General features: G+C 40.4%; 1 protein-coding gene across 2 annotated transcripts in view; it reads right to left on the reverse strand.

Moving 5' to 3' along the window:
- The window catches only part of LOC124787957 (COP9 signalosome complex subunit 1), a 95,526-nt gene that overhangs the window by 66,341 nt on the left and 14,412 nt on the right, over nucleotides 1-14,773 (reverse strand). For both annotated transcript variants that reach the window (XM_047254962.1, XM_047254961.1), the window contains exons 3-5: nucleotides 6,687-6,868; nucleotides 2,291-2,423; nucleotides 2,008-2,205 (exon numbers count right to left, since the gene is read on the reverse strand). In XM_047254962.1, coding sequence (XP_047110918.1) covers nucleotides 2,008-2,205; nucleotides 2,291-2,423; nucleotides 6,687-6,868 — 513 coding nt within the window. The remainder of the gene's footprint in view (nucleotides 1-2,007; nucleotides 2,206-2,290; nucleotides 2,424-6,686; nucleotides 6,869-14,773) is intronic.

Below are 14,773 nucleotides of genomic sequence, written 5' to 3' on the forward strand. Positions count from 1 at the left end.
GATTTTTTTAAATGTTGTTGTTGTGGTCTTCAGTCCTGAGACTGGTTTGATGCAGCTCTTAAATATCCAGATATAATATATGCAGACACATCTGAAATGCAGAAACCCAGTCTTTTCGCATTCCACGCTACTGTGAAGAGTAAACAATCTACAGGGGGCACAAGGGAAGCCAATTTTGTATTCATTTTCAGCAGAGCAACAGAATGCAGTGTGTGATGTAGGAGACACTCACTTGGAGGAGGGATGGGCATGTGGTCAGGTTGTGACTGGAAACCAGCCACATGGATGGCCTCCAAGAGCTTCGAGAACATTCTGAGTAGTTGACTTTCAGGTCTACAGAAGTTTCAAAGACACAGTGAAGACACCTCTCAGCCAAGTAAGTGGTCTCATCCAAGTTGGGTGGAAGGAAGCTTAGAGGTTACTGTCCTATTGACATAGATGTCATTAGTGATGGAGTACAGGCTTGGATTGTTTCAGAGATGCGGAAGGAAATCTCCTATACCCTTTCAAAAGAATCATCCTAGCACCTGCCTGGGGTGATTTGCGGAAATCTCTGAAAATCCAAATCTGGGTGGCTGGATGCAGAATTGAACCATCATCCTTGAAAATGGGAGTCCATTGTGCTAACCACTGCACCGTGCCACCCTGTCCAAGTTCAGTGGGTTGGAGGGAAAATGGTGCAGTGGATAGTTATTTCTCTGACCAGTAAAATAAGAATAAAATTTGTGATAACTGATTACTGAAGGCTGATGTCTGAGAAAAACGTAGAAACATCTGAAGTGGTATCAGATGCAATAATGAGGAAATATTAAAGACCTAACATGTGGATGGCTCAAGTATACCGTGGATGTGGTGGTGGTGGTGGTGGTGGTGGTGGTGGTTGTTAGTGTTTAAGGATGCTAAACACCAAAGTCACCAGCACGTCAGGAGGTGGTGGGAACACACACGGGGGGGGAGACTCAGTAGCAGGTGATGGATGAAGACTGACGTCTCAGGAGCTTGCCAAGGAAATGCACAGATTACACAGTAGAAGTTTAACATGTGCTTCCTCCATATGCTGAAGTAAAAAAATCAAATAGCTGTTAGCTTTCAGATGCAGTTCATGTGCAGAGTTTTGTCTGAAGTTGATTGCATATCTGTGATTAATGTGGTCAGAAAAGGAACTGCACAGTGAAGACTCCATGTCCCACCGGAACAAGTACATGTATGCTATGCACTTTGTCTTGCCTCATTTCATTTTTTGCTTTCAGTAGTTTTACTCCTGATGATGAATGGTCACAGTAAGGTGTGCTCAGTGAATGTGTAATATCTTTCTTATCCTGTTAAGGTGTACAGTGAAACATATAACTGAGTGTGCAGTGCTCCATTACTTTATTTCAAGATCCACGTGGTAGAGAAATAAACTTTACAGACAGATGTGCGAGTAGTGTAAGTCTGAATTCCTTGCAAAGATGAAGATTCAGTTTGTTCCATAACATCATGTTGAATAAGCATAAGAGTATATTCTGGGTTATTGTTTCCTGTGAAGAATCTTGGCGCTATGGTGTCAGAGAGAGGGGCCACGTTAATGTGTTAATATCACATGTCGGTCGAGCAGGGTGTTTAGAGACCACTGCATCTCCACCAAACTGTCATGAAGAATATTTGGTTCAGTTTTTGCTTTTAGGCTTAATAATCTCCTTCCCTGGCCTAAACTGATTTTAGTGTTTTGACTGTGTGAAGCAGGGACAGTTTAACTTGAAACATTCTCATAATAAAAAAGTTTATACAGGATAGCAAACTGCAGAACAGTGGCAATCAATTATAAAGTTAAGATGAGCCACTACACAACTTAAGTTTGTTCCTGATCATCATCAGGCAGCAACAGGACAAGCAGGAGAGCAAATAGCTAGCAATCAAAATTAATGTCACAGTGAAGCTATTTGGCAAGTTCTACACTGGCAAACAATTCACAAGGTAGACAGTAACATCTAAAAATAAAATAATGTAACAAAATTGCTTTAGGACCTTAATAACATTGAGACACATGTTGACCACATGTCTACCACTGGTGCAATAGTCTCTGGCTCTTGAATAACATTTTAATGCATTTGATAAATCACCACAGTCTAGGTAATGGTCTCCTAGGTCGTCATGGCCACGTCTTATACTCTCTTTAATTGAATTCGATTTGTAGTTCTTTAAGTCTGTATCCAGTTTCTCCAACTGTAAGAACACAGAAATTAAAAAAATGAGACTAGTGTAGAACACATCTGCAAGTGTAATAATTTAAAAGAAAATAAATGAATACCTTCAGTGCAGCCTTTTTTGACTTTGATTCAACCCACACAAGATCAAGTGTCGGCAAATCTTGCGATGTGGATTGTGCGCCACCACCTGCAATATCTGGCAGACTCTGCCCTCCTGGACAACCTCCAGTGGTTCTGTAAGAAAACTTTCTGTATTTGATCTGGGAAATCCGATGTGATGAACACGATGCAGAAATTCAACAAGTAACTTGTTAAGCAAAAACTTATGACAAATCCTAAGTGTTTATTAATTGCATGATTGTCATTAGTATTTTCTCCTCATGTATCTCAACCACACATTTGACTGCGTCTTCATCCAGCATTCCTCTTGGAGTGTAAATGCCTGCCACCACAACAAAACTAACCAAGTTTTTTTAACAGTGTAGGAACAGACAGATTGCTACTTACCCTAAACAAGACATGTCAAGTTGCAGATAGATGCAATTAGAAGACACTTACATAAAGCTTTCGGCCACAGCCTTCATCAGTAAAAGAGAGATAAATACCATTCACACACATGAGCAAGCACACCTCGCACACACACGACTGTCAACACCGACATCTCGGGCTGGAAAGCTGGAGTTGGCAGTCTTGTGTGTGCGAGGGGTGTGTGTGTGTGTGTGTGTGTGTGTGTGTGTGTGTGTGTGTTTTACTTATGAAGGCGGTGGCCCAAATCTTCATGTAAGAGTCTTAATTGTGCACGTTTGCAACTTGACGTGTCCTTTTTATGGTAAGTACCAATCTTTCTTTTTTTAATACTTGCTTCCTTAACATAAATGCTGCAACTAACATGAATATAATCACTCTGTCTGCTGTAAACAACCAAGTTTGAAAATTTTCTTAATTAGGGATGTTCAGAATGTGCTGCAAATTTATTCAGAATGTTCCAAACAAGGAAAAAGGCTTTCCTACACTTTAAAACAATGTAAGTCTTACAATAAGGTTCTCTTTTAGGGTTTTCAGTAAGTCTTTCGAATCTCTCAAGCAATGCCAGCTAAAAATTTTGCACCACTTAAAAAGAGCAAGGTCTACCACAAAACATAAATAAAAACTTTACACACCACATTTTAAGGATGTCCATATATGGTTCAGAAATACCAGATACTTTGAAAGTTGTGTGTGGCAATATGGTGATACATTATTTTCTTTATTGACATTAAAACAGTGTATGATTGAATACAGTCAAAGGTTGTGGATAAAATGAATCTAGCTACAACCACCCAACCTGGAAAAAGCACACTAAAAGACATAACAATTGAAACAATCAATTATAGATGAAATTAATTAATTGGATAAATAAAAATCTACCCACCAAGTGGTGGCAGAACACACACATTGGCAAGTTTTCAGAGCCAGTGGCTGCTCCTGCAGGCAGAAGGGTTGAAGGGGAAGGAAGAAGGTTGAAGGAAAAGGACTGAAGAGGTCTAGGAAAAGGGGAAGACTCTGGGAAAGTCACCCAGAAGTGTGGGTCAGAAGACTTACCATGCAGGATGAGAAGTAAAGACAGACTGTTGGGGACTGCATCAAACAAGATTTGGAAACCTGAGAGCTTAAAGGTGGAGGACACGGTAATATGCAAGGCAGAGGTTACAACTAAAACATCATGCACAGGTTAATAAGAGTGAGAAGCTAAGTGCATTGTACGTAACAGAGGTGGGAGTGGGTGGCGAATAATAGACGGGAAAGATAATGAAAGATGTAGAAAACTAAAACTGAGTAGTTACAGTGAAGAAATTAACATACATTAAGGCCAGGTGTGTGGTGAGAACCAAGGACATGTTGTAGTGCTAATTCCCACCTGCAGAGTTACGAGAAACTGGTGTCTGGGGGAAGAATCCAAATGGCACGTGCGATGAAACAGGCGCCGTCACGAATGTCATGTTGTAGAGCATGCTCTGCAACAGGATATTGCGAGTTGCCAGTACATACCCTCTGCCTATGCCCATTCATCCTAATTGTTAATTTGATGGCAGTCACGCCAATGTAGAAGGCCAAACAGTGTTTACATAGTACTTGACTGAAAGGAGTATGTTAGTGAAGCTCGACACCAGCTGTCTGACACCTCTACATACAGTGTGCCATCAAGATCCCATCACTGTGATTCAAACTGACCTGCAGTCCCTCCTCAAAACCTCAGGACCTTCGCAAGGACTAACGCATCTATCAACAGAACTTCTCACCCCACCCAAACGATGCACCCCCACCTTTTACCTTCTTCATAAGATCCACAAACCCAATCATCCTGACCATCCTATAGTTGCTAGCTTCAAAGCACCCACCAAACGTAGATCTGCCTGATCAACACCTGCAACCCATAGTACAAAAACTCCCCTCGTACATCAAAGATAGCAACCATTTCCTAGATCATCTGAAATTCATGCCCATCCCACTCCCACCACACACCTTGCTTGTCACCACTGATGCCACCTCCCTCTATACCAACACCCCCTACTACATGGCCTGTCTGCTGCTGAAAATTTCCCCACTCAGCACCCACCTGATTCCAAACCTATGGCATCCTTCCTACACCCTTAATTTCATACTTACCAACAACTACTTCACCTTTGAGGGTCAGACACACAAACATATCAGGGATACGGCCATGGGAAGCAGGGTGGCTCCTTTCCATGCCAACCTTTTCATGGTTTGCTTGTAACGGGCTTTCCTGGGATCCATAAGTCTTCAGCCTCTGGTTTGGTTTAAATACATTGAGGACACCTTTGCCATATGGGATCGTGGTGAGGCTGACCTGCTAAAATTCCTAGAGTCTCTGAATCCCATGCCACTTTACTTGAAGTTGATCTTGTCCTCGCCAAAGGCCAGCTACACACTTCCGTCCACATTAAAGCTACCAACAAACAGTACTTACATTTTGGCGGTTGCCATCCTTTCCATGTCAAATGTTCCCATACAGCCTTGGCATCCAAGGCAAATATATTTGTTTGGATGCAGACACTTTATGGCAATACACCATCATTCTCACCTCAGCCTTCACCACAGCCCAGATAAAATGCAGATTTCCCGGGCCATCACATCCAATCCTGGTACTGCTGATACCTCAACAAAACAGCTTCAGAGCACACCATTGGTGACTCAGTATTATTCTGGTCTGGAATACGTTAATCAGCTATTTTGACAGGGCCATGACCTAAAATCACACCCTGAAATAAGATCTATTCTGTCTGAAATTTTGCCCACCATACCTAGAATAGCTTTCTGTTGCCCTCCCAATCTCCACAATATTCTTGTCAGACCCTATTCTCCTTCTGCACTCATCTCGTTACTCTATGGCTCCTACCCGTGACCGTCCCTGCTGCAAGCCTTGCCCTGTGCACCCTCCTACCACAACCAATAGCCCTGCAACTGGCAAAACATATACTATCAAAGGGCAAGCCCCTTGCAAAATGACTTGTCATATACCAGCTATTATGTAAACACTGATCAGCCTTCTACATCCATATGACTACCACCAAATTATCAATTAGGACGAATGAGCATAGGCAGAGGGTATATACTGGCAACTCTCAATATCCTATTGCAGAGCATGCTCTACAACATGACATTGTCACCACATGAGTCATCTGGATTCTTCCCCCAAGACACCAGTTTCTCAGGATTCTGCAGGTGGGAACAAGCACTACAACATGTCCTTAGTTCTCACCACCCACCTGGCCTTAACTTACAGTAATTTCTTCCGTCTCAGCTTTTCTTCACAATAACTACTCTGTTTCACTCTGTTTTAGTTTTCTACATCTTTCATTGTCTTTCTCAGCTATTTTCACCACTCCCTCCTACCTCTGTTGCGTACAATGCACTTAGCTTCTCACCCTTATTAACTTGTGCACGATGTTTTAATAGTAATCTCTGTCTTGTATATTACCCTGTCTTCCACCTTTAAGCTCTCAGGTTTTCAAATCTCGTCTGATGCAGTCTCCAACAATCAGTCTTTCCTTCTCATCCCCTATGGTAAGTCTTCCCTGACCCACAATTCTGGGTGGCTTTCGCAAAATCTACCACTTTTTCTAGACCTCTCCAGTCCTTTTTGTTCACCGTTCTTCTTTCCCCTTCAACCCTTCTGTCTGAAGAAGGAACCACTGGCTCCTAAAGCTTGCCAATCACAACAGTCTTATGTGTGTGTTCTGCCACCACTTTGTGAGTACACACTCAAAAAAGAGTATTGTTTTCATTTTATTTTAACTAATTCTATTGAACTAGTTCCAAGTCATTACTTTAAGAAAGACACAAAATACTCCCGATGAACAAAATTTAATTTTCCAACTCACAAGCTACTAAAGCCACAAAAATAGGTATAACGTACCGAATGTTTCTTGCTGTACAGAAATTAACTTTTGAAATAAAAGAGTTAGTAAAAAAAATGCCAACACACTGGCTTCTTACCCAAGTGCTTCTTGAAGCTTTTTATGCAGCTGCTGATACAGTCCTACATTGTATGTGCACATAACGTATGTGATTGCCATCTTCAGAGCTTCCACTCTCAGAGATGGACAGTGGTCTGCTATATACATCAGTCTGTACAAGCGTGCAAGCCCAGTGTAACTGTTTGCTAAATTCTCAAGATCCTAAGGGAAAGGAAAATGAAGTATATTACACAAGTCCTGTAGAAATAATGTTATTACAATAATATGTACACAACACACAAAAAAACTAGTTGAACAGTTTTGCAACTGCTCATTAAGCTCTGAATTTCAGGCCTTACAAGGAGAGGTCCCTAACTGTGGGATGAACTTTTTGAAACCATCTACAGTGATGTGGGTTAAGGTCCTAGGTATCACACTATGCAGCCATCCACCCTGGTGGGCCCCCATTTGCAACTAATCAGTGAAAAAATGTTTCAGAATTTCTCTACAGCCTTGGAAAATAGTGATGTTAATGATCATTTAACTGGTTTGAAAGCAATTTTTTAAATTTCTATTTCTTTGTCACATCGTTTTAATCAGCGTATTAACTGTTCCAACTGTTCTGATTTCTATCTCCTATCATTCTTTGTCCGCTTGGAACTTTTGTGCATGTTAATTTCATTATTTTTATTTTATCTATCAGAATATTTAAACATTTGAAAATGCCAATTTATGGGTTAAAAAAGATTAAATAATCTGTTCATACTGACTGTGCAACACTTTGAAAAATGTATTTTTTGTTCCAAGGAACATATTTTTTTGGATGACAATCACCAAACATTTAAAATAAGTTCTTATTTCACCATGCAGAACATAACACAGATGAAGATTACAATGAAAGAAGGGATTTGAATAAAACACAGTTCCAGCAAAATGAGGAATAAAAAGAACGAATGCAATCACATGGAAGAGCATATATGATAAAAGGGAAGAATTATACTGAAATCAATAAATAACAATAATTAAATTCACATGCACAAAAATTCCAAGTGGAAGAAGAATGATACGAAGGTAAAATGAGAGTAATTCAAACAGTTAATACACTGGTTAAAATGACGGAACAATGGAATAGGAATAAAAAATTACATTTAAACCAGTTAATTCAACAAGGATGATAACCAAAATCATTTCGAGAAACATTTTTAAAAAATTTCAATGCAGCTGACAAGATCTGAACCCCATCCTTCCTGTGTAAGGAATGGACGATAACCGTTACACTATGGCAACATTCTGATTGCTTTACAATTTTTAAAGCTGTACAGTGTAATGTTAAAATCTGAAATATTTTTTCGTTGGTTACTTGCAAACAAGGGCTCACCAGTGTGGGTTACTGCAGGGTGTGATACCTTGGATCTTAACCTACATCACTGTATAAATGGTTTCACAAAGCCAATTCCACTGCTGGTAACCTCTCTTTGTTAATGCTGTTGACAAAGACACAAAACAGCAAGAAGCCATTACAGCTTCTGGTGCTATTAGTTCCATGGTAGGGTAGAGAAAGGGTGATAAGTAAGATTAGAAGGCAAGTCAAGTTCATGTTTTGTCCAACCATCCTGATTTAGGGTTTCTTACAGCACTTTAAGCAAATGCTGGGATGGTTCCTTCAACACGACTATGGTTGATCACATGTGATCTCCTTGTTAAACATATCTGCATGTGTATGGCTTAAGTTCTTTCTTGTATCACACTGAGAAATCCCATATCATTGTAGGACTTACTATCTTGGAAGTGGGAGAAAAAAAATTTTGTTGATGTATTCGGCCTTAGAGGTCTGATGTGGATGTGACTTATAAAAGTAATTAAAACTCTGAACCATGGTTTTTGTGGTTGTTGGGCAAATTGGCGACAGTATGGATAACATTTAGCTCAAAGCTGTGGAAGTGGGATGGAACAGTAGGACAGGATCAAGTTGTGTTCAATTAACATGAGAAAGGTTTTGTAAAAGATTTTACTTCATAATTTGTGTAACACAACAGTTTTAAAAATATATTAATAATCTATGTTTATTTTTATATTACACAAGGCGAACCTCTAACTCTTGACAACATTTTGGAGATATTCTCTGAGTACTTTGATATAAAAGAGGAAAATGAAATAATAACGTAATTATGATTTATTCATTTTGTTTCACCAATTATGCCTGTTTCTGTGAAAATAGGCTTCACAAAAGTGAAAGATCCCATAATATGTAAGCCTAGTCAGGGAAGTTTGTTATTGTATAGAGCCAAAGAATACCTTTGAGGTAAGGAGTATTGTCGCTGGGCAGGTAGTCGGGCAGAAGTAGTTGGTGGAGGGAATTGATAGAGGCATTTGAACTAGTGCAAACGCGGTGAGCGGGAATGTGAGGAATAAACTGCAAGATTTTTAACACACAGCCAGACATATTATGTGGTTGTAAATGGGGACAGTACATTGTCATCAAGAAGAATTAATATTCAAGAAGAGTACTGTGGGCCCAAACTTTTGTTATATGGAGTGACAATAAAGAAAAGCCTGCTGTCATACACTGTCGGCGAATGATGCCTTACACTGCGCCAGTAGCAACTCATCAACATAAAATCTGACCAGTTTTATCTTTCAATTGTACAAAGCTAGCCAGTTTAGTAGTTTTTCATAGGCTAATTGAATAACAGTGTTTAATAAAGAAACTGTTACAGTGTAAATGAATTTTACCTCAATCACTTATCTAATGGTGTCCTATAACTATCATTGACTACCAGTGAGAGACTAGTAAAATGTTGAAAGTGGTGAGCTTATCTGATTTCAGTAACTAAGACAAAGAAATTCAATTTACAAAAATTTTGTTGCTTGTTAGAACAACTAGTTACCAAGGAAGGGAAGGCTGCCAGGTCATATGAGGCAGCATATAAGAATCCTTCACCATTCGAAGAGACAGTTGTGTGAGAATGGCCATATTTTTGCAGCTTGATACGCTTCATGTGCCAAGCATCCGCCCTGATACCACCCACTCTGGCCAGAGGCTCTCCCCATGTGTGCCACCCAGCCACAGCAAGGGCCGTCTGGCACAGCGGCTGTTGCTGGGAGTTCCAATGCTCCAAGAAGACAAGCAACCACTCCTTGGCATAGGGGAGGGAACAGCTCAGGTATCAGTAGTGTGATCCCTGTGTTGTCAGGAGGCTCAGCCATATGGGTACATAACAGCCCCACCACATGGATTGGCTACACATGCTGGTGACCTAGCAGGGCGGAAGGGGGCTACAGTGGGGATGGGAGAGGGGAAGGTAGGGGAGAGAGGAATCCACACTGTAGATGCTAGGGAGGGAGTTCTTCCCAATATGGCTCACACTAAAAGCACGAAAGTTTGAAGTGGAGGTGAAACCTCAAGTGGGGACAGAAATGCCAAAATGGTGAAAGAACAGGCAAAAGGAACAAAATTGCAACCAATACAGGAAACCAGGGGAATAGCCACGTCGACATAAATCAGAACACCAGGAGAGCGGAAGGTGGTGGCAATGGAGTGGGATAGGGAAGGAGGGGGCAGGGAGAAGGAAATGCAGCTAAGGAATGAAGAATTAGCTGCAATAGCTTCGGACCCCGTGTGTGCCATGCACGAACTCATGAAAGAACTGTGAGGTGGAAGCAGACAAAGATATGCCTGCCATAATATTAGACAGCTCCTTCTTGAATACAATCTACAAATTATGCTACCTTGGATTACTAGTATCACAAGACCTTTCTCTAAATGAGAAAATAAATGCGAGAATTGGTAATGCGTCCAACACTTTCAGGGAAGCTCCGCACAAGAGTATGGCAAAACAAACACCTTACAGCAACCACAATAATGCTCGTCTACCAAGCACGTGTGCTGCATGCGTACCCTCTTGTATGGTGCTGAGACCTGGACAGCATATGCCAAACAAGATAGTAAGCTCAGCAGTTTTCATCTGCTGTACATCTGAAATATTCCAGGCATGACATGGAGGGACTAAGTGACAAGTGAGATGGTCATGAATACTGTGAATCTACCAAGTACCACTGCCGCTCTCTAGGAACATCACCTGTGACGGCTAGGATACTTACACCATATGGACCACTCCTATATTTCCTGACACACACCACTTAGTGACTGATATAGCACACGCCATGTAAGTCCTGCTTTGTGCTTTAAAGACCGCGTCAAGTGCAATATGAACACCTTTAACACTGACTTCGACAAATGGGAGGAGCTTGCCGAAGACCGCAGTTGATGGAGGAAACTCATCAAGCATAGCACCTGGCTCAACAGCAGACTTAGTGTGCAGACAAGTGCCTCTGACGAACCCCTCTTTTACTTTGGTGTGCACCAAGCAGGCTCTCACATTTACCAAAGAAAGTTCCTTTATGATGGTACTTTAATCTCCCATTAGAAGTACAGGCCACTGATGATGATGCAATAAGATAAAGGAAAAAATAAATTTTATTGAGACCAAGAAGCTTATTTCCACGAATTAGCATGGTTTTAGAAAGAATAACTTGTGTAGACCTTCGCTTCCCCCTTTTCTCACACTATATACTATGAACTATGGATGAAGGGCAACAGGCAGATTCCATATTTCTGGATTTCTGGAAAGTGTTTAACATGGTGCCCCATTGCAGGTTGTTAAAGAAGGCAAGAGCATATGGAATAGTTTCACAGATATGCGAGCAGCTCGAAGACTTCTTAAATCATACAACCCAGTATGTTGTTTTTGACAGCAAGTTTTCACCAGAGGCAAGGGTACAGTCAGGAGTGCACCAGGGAAGTGTGATAGGATCACTATTATTCTCTATATACATAAATGATTTGTTGGACAGGGCTGACAGCAATCTGCAGTTGTTTGTTGATGATGCTGTGGAGTACAGTAAGGTGTCAAAGTTGAGTGACTATAGGAGCATATAAGACAACTTAGACAAAATTTCTAGTTGGTGCGATGAATGGCAGCTAGTTCTAAATGTAGAAAAATCTAAGTTAATACGGATGAGTAGGAAATACGAACCCATAATGTGTGGACACAGCATTAGTTATATCCTGCTCGACACAGTCACATTCTTTAAATATCTGGGCATAATGTTGCAAAGGAATACGAAATGAAACAAGCATGTGATGATTGTGGTAGGAAAGGCAAATGGTTGACTTTGGCTCACTAGGAGAAATTTTGGTAAGTGTGGTTTATCTGTAAAGGAGATCGCATAAAGAATGCTAATGCAACCTATTCTTGAGTACTGCTAGAGTGTTTGGGATCTGCACCAGGTCAGATTAAAGGAAGAAATCAAAGCAATTCAGAGGCAGGCTGCTAAATTTGTTACTGACAGATGCGAAAATTACCGAACTGTCAGTTTAATAAGCCACGGCTGCAAAATACTAACACGAATTATTTACAGACGAATGGAAAAACTGGTAGAAGCTGACCTCGGGGAAGATCAGTTTCGATTCCGTAGAAATATTGGAACACGTGAGGCAATACTGAGCCTATGACTTATCTTAGAAGCTAGATTAAGAAAAGACAAACCTACGTTTCTAGCATTTGTAGACTTAGAGAAAGCTTTTGATAATATTGACTGGCATACTCTCTTTCAAATTCTGAAGGTGGCAGGGGTAAAATACAGGGAGCAAAAGGCTATTTACAATTTGTACAGAAACCAGATGGCAGTTCTAAGAATCGAGGGACATGAAAGGGAAGCAGTGGTTGGGAAGGGAGTGAGACAGGGTTGCAGCCTCTCCCAGATGCTATTCAATCTGTATATTGAGCAAGCAGTAAAGGAAACAAAAGAAAAATTCGGAGTAGATATTAAAATCCATGGTGGAGAAGAAATAAAAACTTTGAGGTTCGCCGATGACATTGTAATTCTATCAGAGACAACAAAGGACTTGGAAGAGCAGTTGAATGGAATGAACAGTGTCTTGAAAGGAGGATAGAAGATGAACATCAACAAAAGCAAAACGAGGATAATGGAATGTAGTCGAATTAAGTCAGGTGATGCTGAGGGTATTAGATTAGGAAATGAGACACTTGAAGTAGTAGATGAGTTTTGCTATTTGGACAGCAAAATAAGTGAGGATGGTCGAAGTAGAGAGGATATAAAATGTAGACTGGTGATGCAAGGGAAGAGTTCCTGAAGAAGAGAAATTTGTTAACATCGAGTATAGATTTAAGTGTCAGGAAGTCGTTTCTGAAAGTATTTGTATGGAGTGTAGCCATGTATGGAAGTGAAACATGGACGATAAATACTTTAGACAAGAAGAGAATAGAAGCTCTCGAAATGTGGTGCTACAGAAGAATGCTGAAGATTAGATGGGTAGATCACATAACTAATGAGGACGCATTGAATAGAATTGGGGAGAAGAGGAGTTTGTGGCACAACTTGACAAGAAGGGACTGGCTTGTAGGACATGTTCTGAGCCATCAAGGGATCACCAATTTAGTACTGGAGGGAAGCGTGGAGGGTGAAAATCGTAGAAGGAGACCAAGAGATGAATACACTACGCAGATTCAGAAGGATGTAGGTTGCAGTAAGTACTGGGAGATGAAGAAGCTTGCACAGGATAGAGTACCATGGAGAGCTGCTTCAAACCAGTCTCAGGACTGAAGACAACAACAACAACAACAACCACAACAACAACATGAAAATTACCACAATAAGTATTCCAATGAAGGCCAAAGCAACCACATGTGAAGATCACATTGCTTTGTGCACTAAGTCACACTTCAAAAATATTAACAAAAATAATATAGTGATGCATTAGAACAAGACTGAAAAACTGAAGCCAATTTAGCTGAAGACTAATTTGGGTTCTGTGAGGGCAGCAACACAAGGAAGCTATCCTATGCCTTCACAATGCAACTGAAGGAAGTTTCACGTTCAACAGAAAATTTAACTGGATTTTGTATACCTCAGGAAAACATTCGACACTCAACTGAAACAAACTAATGGAAATTCTAAAATGATTAAACTAGACTAAAGATACAGAAAAATAATAAAGATGCTATACAAAGAACAAATGGTGGTGATAAAGATAAGAAATGCCCAAAAAGAAGACATAATCCCAAAATTTGCTAGAGTAGAATGCTGTTCCTATCCCTATTCAACATCCACATAGAATATGCATCAAACAAGTGAAAAGAATTTGTGTAGGTATCATAAAGATACTTAGATTTGCAGATGACTTAGTTAAGATAGCTCTATATGAAAGAAATTTGCTAACAAGATTAGAAGTTACGGACATAATACTAAGAAATGAGTACAAAATGAAAATTGGCTCAAAATGGGGACATTTAGTCAAAGAAGATCACTGAGCAACGTATCCGAGTGAAGGTGTGGAGCATCTGTGCTTTGGACAGTCAGTTTGTGCTTACCAACACAACAGAAATGTGGCTTTCTGTACTGTGCGGTCATGAATAATGTTTAAATCAGTAATACTTGTGCTTGTATGTTATGGATGTGTTACTTTCCACTACACAGAGAAAGACACCCACACTGGTGACTGTGACTGCAGTGGTTGCAGAGTTATTTGAAAAATACAATTTCTCATTACTTTATTGTGCATTAACAATGGACAAAATTTACTGTGATCACTGTTTCTCACAGCTCTACTGCTCTGAATTCATCATCAGTGGCTACGGTCCAGTGTTCTCATTGGCTTCACCAAACAACAGTGCGGAATATTGTACAAGAAGCTTGCACGAGCATTGCCTTGTAAGAGACAATGACTGTAACTCAGAATGCCCACCATTGGAGTCTTTATTAGTGAACTTGCATGCTGACCCTATGTTGACCAGCTTCGAGGACAACTCGTGTTTGGTTTTTATGCAAACGGATATGGTACCAACAGTGTCTTCCATGTCTACTGCTACACCATCGCTGACATTCAACACAACTGTTTTGTACAAACAACCATTGTGCAATGTTGTCGCCATGTTCCCAGAGTCAATCATGGCACAAACAACGATTTCAGTTCAGGCAGTGCAGCTACTTCTCAACCTCACAGGACAATATAAAACTACACCAAAATATAAACTCCCACTTTTCTGGTCTTATAAAATGACATTATGCTTAGTGATGGCCAAGTGTGAATTCCCTTTGCTAGGA

Source organism: Schistocerca piceifrons, chromosome 3 (genome assembly GCF_021461385.2).
Source record: "Schistocerca piceifrons isolate TAMUIC-IGC-003096 chromosome 3, iqSchPice1.1, whole genome shotgun sequence".
Taxonomy (NCBI): domain Eukaryota; kingdom Metazoa; phylum Arthropoda; class Insecta; order Orthoptera; family Acrididae; genus Schistocerca; species Schistocerca piceifrons.